The 6,834-nt window shown below is 43.3% G+C and overlaps 1 protein-coding gene across 10 annotated transcripts in view; it reads right to left on the bottom strand.

Annotated features, from left to right (window-relative positions):
- Window positions 1-520: 520 nt before the first annotated feature.
- Window positions 521-6,834, bottom strand: part of RBFOX2 (RNA binding protein, fox-1 homolog 2) — a 221,432-nt gene continuing 215,118 nt past the window's right edge. For all 10 annotated transcript variants that reach the window (XM_021712199.1, XM_021712197.1, XM_021712198.1 and 7 more), the window contains one exon: window positions 521-6,072. In XM_021712199.1, the coding sequence (XP_021567874.1) occupies window positions 6,028-6,072 (45 nt within the window). In that variant the 3' untranslated portion in view covers window positions 521-6,027. The remainder of the gene's footprint in view (window positions 6,073-6,834) is intronic.

Here is a 6,834-nt window from a genome sequence, read left to right as displayed (position 1 = left end):
ACAGGGCAAAGTTAAGGGAGTTGGAGATTTACAGGAAATGGATATCATGGAGAACTTCAGAGATGACTGGCTGAGAAGCCAATGCAGCAGAGGATGGCTGAAAAAGCACAGATGAGAAAGAACAGGGTTAGGCGGGACACAATTCTTACGGGTGAGAAAAAAGCAAGGAGCTCAGCTGGCAGCAGGGATGGAGATGGCGGACACTTCGGGAAGATCAAGTGGCCATGCTCGAGTCCAGGGGTGGATGAACAGTGAAGAGGTGCGACTGGGAAGGACGGGGACGCCCTTGGGCCAGCCTGGAGCTCAGCAGTGCGGAAGCCAGAGAGTGCCAACACAGGCCCCGCTGCCGGCCCGGTTTAGCTTCCAGTTTATCACTGCAGACACAACGGCTGATGTTAGGAAGCCTGGCGGTCTCCTTTTTCTGTTATTCTCATCTTAAGAAGTCAAATCCAGTTGTATCCGTGGAGCCTCAGGCAGAGGCAACCCAGGATGAGGATCAACACACACACAGGCCAAAGAATGGTGTTTCTCTCTTTTATTTAAAAACAGTGCTTCATTACCATTTGCAAAGGCTGAGGCAGTGCTCCTCCTTTGCTTAGAGTTTATAAAAGCCAGCAACATGATCAATAATTTATACACATGGAGAGTAATACAAAAAAATAAGGAATAAAAGCTAAAGATCTAACTACTCCAACCTTCACAATTCCAGCTACTTGATAATAATAGGAGTAACCCAATGAATACTGTATGGTCTGAAAGCTACTATACAATATGATTCTTAACAAGAAGGGAAGGGAATTAGAGACTGTCACAAAGCCCTGGGATGCTTCTCTGAAGTTAGCAGGGAAACAGGACCCTGGGCAAGCAGCTCGGGTGTCCTAGGAGGTGATTCTGGGGGAGGACAGGAGCAGAAAGAGAGAAGGCTAGGTGGTCAATTACACAAGCATCCCATGTGATGCCCCCATACCCCAAAGGTACCTGTTTTGCCATGGCAATGGGAAGGGGCTGGAGAAACGGCATGTTGCATGTAGGGATGGTCCAGTCCCTGCCATGGGGAGTGGGGAGGAGAGGAGAGGTTCTGTGGCATTTTGAGCCTTGCAAAGTTTGGACTGAAAAGCTCAGAGACTCAGGTAGATCAGCCTGTCAGGGACAAGTAAACTCCACTGGCTCTCTTCTCACTTTGCAGCCCTAGCTTACATGTGTTAGCCCCAGGTTTGCTCCAGCTATTCACAAGCAGAATTGTAACACAAGAAAGAAACAATTCATATCCCTTAGGGAAAAAAGAGGATCAATTCATCACTCAATATATAATACAGCCAAAATGAGCTGCCAAAACAAGCACACACACACACAAATACTGTGAACAGAAAAATACAAGAAAATGACTAAGCTGGGAGTCTAGATAGGGTATAGACACTGCTTAAAGCACTTATCAGTCCCCAGAAAAACCAAACCAAAAAACATTTTTTTAAAAATTCAAAAACTCATGTACCCCCTGGGAAAACTGGTGTTGGTAAGAGGGGCAGGGGGTGGGGAAAGAAAAGAGAATTGCTGTTCCCTTTTTGCTCGCCAGTGTGAGTGGAGTCCTCCCCACTGGCATATACACAACTACCAGACAAAGAGGACCAAGTCCCTCTGCTGGTGGCCTCCTGAAAGGCAAGGCTTGAGTTCTGGCTGATGAGCAGTTCTCTGTTACCAATCCCTGCCAACCAGCACTACCATGGCTGAATTGATCTACCGTTTTCCTGAGTAAACTGTAACTGGCTACAGTTTCGGTAACATGGACAAGAACTCAGCTGCTACAGCCAACTGCAATGCTTCAGGAATCCCCTCCGTCCTTGGCTCCTCATTCCTAGTGCATCCACGTGAGGAATATGATAACTGCTACAGTCCACTCTGTAGGTCTAATTTTCAAAGAAAGGTGCCAGGGACTCGACTGTACTCACTAAACCAGAGGGCGCGTGCTGGCTTAGGACACCCGGAGCCGACTTGGAAAGGGCCCTGTTTCATGCTCTAGCTCTTGGATGGCTATTGCCCGGTTGATCAGCAAAGCAAGTATGAAGGAAAGACACAGGCAAAGGAAAGGGAGGGAAGAGGCTTTTGGACAGTAACATTTCCAAAAATATGTAGTGTTTTATGCAACATAGAATCGGGTTTCACTGTGTATACTACAAATGGTCAAACATTTTCAAGAGCATGACAAAATAAAGACACACAAATTTACGTCTGATGTTCACTTTGCCCACTATTTTTTTCCTATCTTAAAACAGTGCAAACAGATAACTTATGCTTTTAAAACACCATGACCCCTTCCCCACCCCCCCCCAAATCCCTTTCCTCCTAGTATCTGGGGCAAAAACTTGCAATTCTGCAAATATTACTGTGCTAAAGGGTTGTAAGCAGCAGAGAACCGGTTGGACTTGGCAAAAGGGGAAGGGTCATCAAACATTTCCCCTTTCCCCCCCTTAAATATCCAAATGCTTCCCAAACTGTCCCTTGTTTGGTTTTGTTCTCCTGCCAGAGGGAAGGGGGGTTTCTCATGCCCTTCTTGCATATCCTTGGGGTTACTTCCATCCCCATTTGATGCCTCCCTCCTATCTGGAAGCTACGTGACTAGTTAGAGGATGGTAGTGATTAACCGACTTATCTGCTATATCTCTAGTAAAGCATATCCTAAACTAAGAGAAGTTCAGCCCCTGAGGAGTCACACAGTTGAGGAAAAGCTGCTATCATTGATTTCTATTAACTAGATCGCCACTAGCTCCCCTTAAACTAAGAGTTGAGCCCCAGTTCACTTCTTTTTCAAGGAGAAAAAAATGTTGGCTCAATCAGACTGTGGCTGTTGGAGGATGATGGTGATAGTAGGTTTTCTTAAACCTGAGAGCCTTAAAAATGGTGAATCACAATGGCTGTTCTGAGTTAATGGGAAATGAACAAAGCAACAAAAGGAATTCTGGAAAAGACCTAAGGGCAGCTCTCTGGGCTGAAAGGGGGATGTTGTGGTAAAGGTGTTCACTAAAGGTCTCCTTAAAACAGCCCAGCTTCTAAGAGTAATATGCTCAGTATAGAAAGTCCAGGTCATGAACTACAGTAAAGCTGAAAAAAATCATTCATGTACTGTGATTCAGCATCAGTAAGTTTTTTGGAATTATCAGCCAGCATCCTCTAACAAACTCACAAAATGCCACCCTCCTCTGACTCTGTTTCTTGGTCCAAAGAGAACTAGAGTCAGGAATATACAAGCATTGCTGCTTTGAGGAACCTGCCTCTGATGAAGGTGACTATATGAGTCTCAAATTGTAAAAGCTGATGGGGAGGTTGATACTGTGAAATCTAGATGCTTATGAGAGTCCCAACTCAGTGCTGACATTGAAAATCAAAGACTCTTTCAAAAACAGCAGAAATCTAGTCTGTGTTAGAAAAGGGAAATGGAAGAAGCGGTATTAACGCCATCCCTGGAACGCAAAAGCCCACTGGACGACACAGAGCTTGCCTTCAGAGGCCTCAGCCAGAACCTGCTGAACTGAAGTGCACAAAAGATACCCCCAAGCTCAAGCTTCTGCTTCTTTTAAAGGTCTGTGGGAGCTGCCTCTCTGCCTTTCCCATTATTCTTATCTCTTTCCAGGAAAAAATTAGAGAAAAATACTTCAACTCATTCCCCTATTCTCCCCTGCTATGGATACAACCATGTAGAATTTGGCCTAGTCTCCACTGGGTAAGTGGCATGCCATCTTCTGAGAATGGCCCCTATTTGATCATGGGCCAGTATTTCTTTCAGTTTCTTTAGTCAGTAAAAGTTCTCCCTCAAAGCAAAAGCAAAAGCAAAATTCCCCTGCCCCCATTCCCCAGAACTGTGAAAGTCCCACATCCCATTCCCCACTCCTCTAACTAAAATATTTATATACATACAACAAAAATTGTCTTAACAGCAACAAACCAAACTTTGGCTTGGGGGGTATGTGGGACGCTTAAAAATGGCCAATGGACTGGGCAGTTTGGTGTCCCCTTATTTTATGTATTCCTCCCCAGAACTAACTATAATTGCATCGAGGCCTCTAGCTTCCTTGATCGGTTTCCCCTAGCTTCAGGCATGGCCTCCCTTAGGGGAGAGAGGATTCTGAAGGGGAAGAAGATATGTATTATATACGACAGGCCAGTGTCCTCCCAGATACATCACTCTGCTTACAAAGAATGCTTGATGCTGTCATAGGTCAGTTATTTTAATTCAGGGACATGAATCAGTTATGAGTCAAGAACATGTGTGGAGGCAGGAGTTAAAAAACAAACCAAAAACAAACCCATAACAAACCAGAAGCTCCATGTCTCTGAATTACTCCCTTTAGCAGCTACCCCTTGGGTGAAAGTTCACCCTAGTACCAATGTGAATAGACCAGGGAGCCGAAAAGACCGTGCTTTTCTATTTCCTAATGCCTTCATTTTGGAAATGCTGTAGGACGCTTTTATCAGTTATATCTAATAGCTAGAAGAGAAACACTTTCTCTCCTACCTTGGTAAAATATAAAATTAAAGCCAGATAGCAACAGCAATGGCTCGCTGCTGTGGCCACCGCAGGCTTCTTTCTGGCAGTATCTAAAGATCCTTGCTATTTCAGACCCTCCTTACAAAACGGGAGGGGAGCAATCTCAGGGCTCTGTATTTATGTCCCATAGTGTTAATGTATACCAAGTGTTCCAGGTGCTCAGCTGGGTGTCTTTGGAGGACAGTGAGAAACTGGGTGGAATGGCCACAAGGGCTCACGACTGTGGATAGAGAAGTGACTCATAAGGCTCTGGAAGATGAAGATTCCTATGGCTTTGGAGCAAGTACAAAGTGCCTCTGCCTGCCCTCACATGTCCTCATCACCGGAGCTTCCAGGATGGATGACCCAGAGCCTGATGCTTTACCTTTTCCTAACGGAGTCTTTATTATATCTTTTATACTTTGTACTTTCTGATGCCAGAAAAACAGAAGGAATATCAGATCTTCTAATATTCCTTTTCTCTTCCTTACCCTCTTTAATGCTTTGAGTAATCTGCGCTTCAAATCCTCGAGCTGTGCCCAGATACCTGGAGGAAATCTGGTCACTGGCTTATTCATTCTTCTGTCCCTGGGTCCTAAATTCCTGAATCTTAAGGACATGTGAGCAGGGTGTTAATAAAAGAACAAATGAGCTAAGCTGTGGTTCAATTAAAGGGGAAGTGGCCCAGCAGGAATGCTGGGTTACAGGAAAGAAAGGAAATGATCTTTTTCACACTCCAGAGTTCATTCTGAGATCGGTTTCCTAATGAGGTGTTTATTATCCACAGTCTGAGGGCATTTTGGAAATATAAATACTATAATCCCAAAAACTATGTCAACTGTCTCAGGCTGTGCATGTAAGATGATTGTAAAAGGAATGGAGAAGACAGGATGGAAGAGGAGAGGAAAGCGCCTTTTAAAATTCTGCTTTACAAGCACAAATTCCTATCTGTCAGTATGTGGATTCTAGCCACAGCCAATCAGAACTACCTGCCAAAGACCAGAAACTCAGAAGACTAGAAGAATATCCTGTTGCAGAAAAACCTCTTCCACTTCTGCTCAGCCTCCAGCTTTTCAGCACCAGATACACTTTGGTAATTCTGTCTGCCGATTACTGATCATATGCATTTATCAGCTCCTAACGTCTCTCCTTCTTCCTTGACTGCCTCTTCCGTGATTGATAGAATAAGCTAAGCACGGACATAAAGACATGGAAATGCATTATTTTTTTGTTTTTTTTTTTACCACAGTTAAAAAAAAAGAAAAAAAAAGAAAAAAATGCACAATCTTTGGAACAAAAGAATTAAAGGCAGAAATTTAAAGGAAAAATACATATTCAAAGAACATAGTGAGGTATAAAAAAGTATTCTCTCTTTTTTTGTGTTTTTTTTGTTTGTTTGTTTGTTTTTCCTCTTCATCTTGCTATAGAGTTCCTCTACTAGTAAATATTGCAATAGCCAGGCCTCATGAACTGGGGGGCTGTCCCATTTGCAGGGGTCTCACGTCACTTCAGTAGGGGGCAAATCGGCTGTAGCCACCTCGGTATAAACTCGCCTGCAGTAATTAAAGACATAAAAATAATGAAAAGGTTGATTAGATAAGCATTAAAAAGAAATAAAAATGTCCAGAGAAGGGATATTTGGAAAAAGACCTTCCTCTGAAGCCTGAAAACAACGATCAGATGTTGCCTTGTGCAATGAAGTCAGGAAACCCACTTCTGCCTCTAAGGTGCTCAAACCAGAGTCCAACACATTTATGGCTGACCTGATGATATTTCAAGGAAAGTGTGATGATGGTTTATTTCATTATTTACATGAATTGGCATAGAAGGGAAATTTAATAGTTTAAAACTAGTTCTGTAAATACCGTGCTTTTTAAAAGCACAAGTCTTTGTTTACCCTGATATCTTGATATATCCTTACAACCCTCCCTGATATCTTGATATATCCTTACAACCCTGACAAAAGCAGCTCGCTGATTTCACCCCCTACTCCCCACATTACCTGCTATAGTGCACGTTACTTCTGACCACTCTCTCTGCAAGTGTGGCACAGCCCATGTTTGAGATGGTGCTGTATCTAAACCTGAGTTTATCTTCAATGATAAAGTCTATTGCCTCTATCATTTGTAAAATATACCAACTAGGTTGTTTCTTGACATATTTGAATGAATATATATATATAGAGAGAGAGAGCTGGGGTTTTACCTAGGCTTTATCTCCGTGTTTTATCAAATGACTTTATCTAATGGCTTATCTCTTTCTTTCTTTTTTTTGAGTTGGAGTCTCACTCTGTCGCCCAGACTGGAGTGCAGTGG

The sequence above is a fragment of the Carlito syrichta genome, unplaced genomic scaffold (assembly GCF_000164805.1).
Source record: "Carlito syrichta isolate Samal-C Ts95f unplaced genomic scaffold, Tarsius_syrichta-2.0.1 Scaffold303123, whole genome shotgun sequence".
Lineage (NCBI taxonomy): Eukaryota > Metazoa > Chordata > Mammalia > Primates > Tarsiidae > Carlito > Carlito syrichta.
This window is presented reverse-complemented; position numbering and strand designations above follow the sequence as displayed.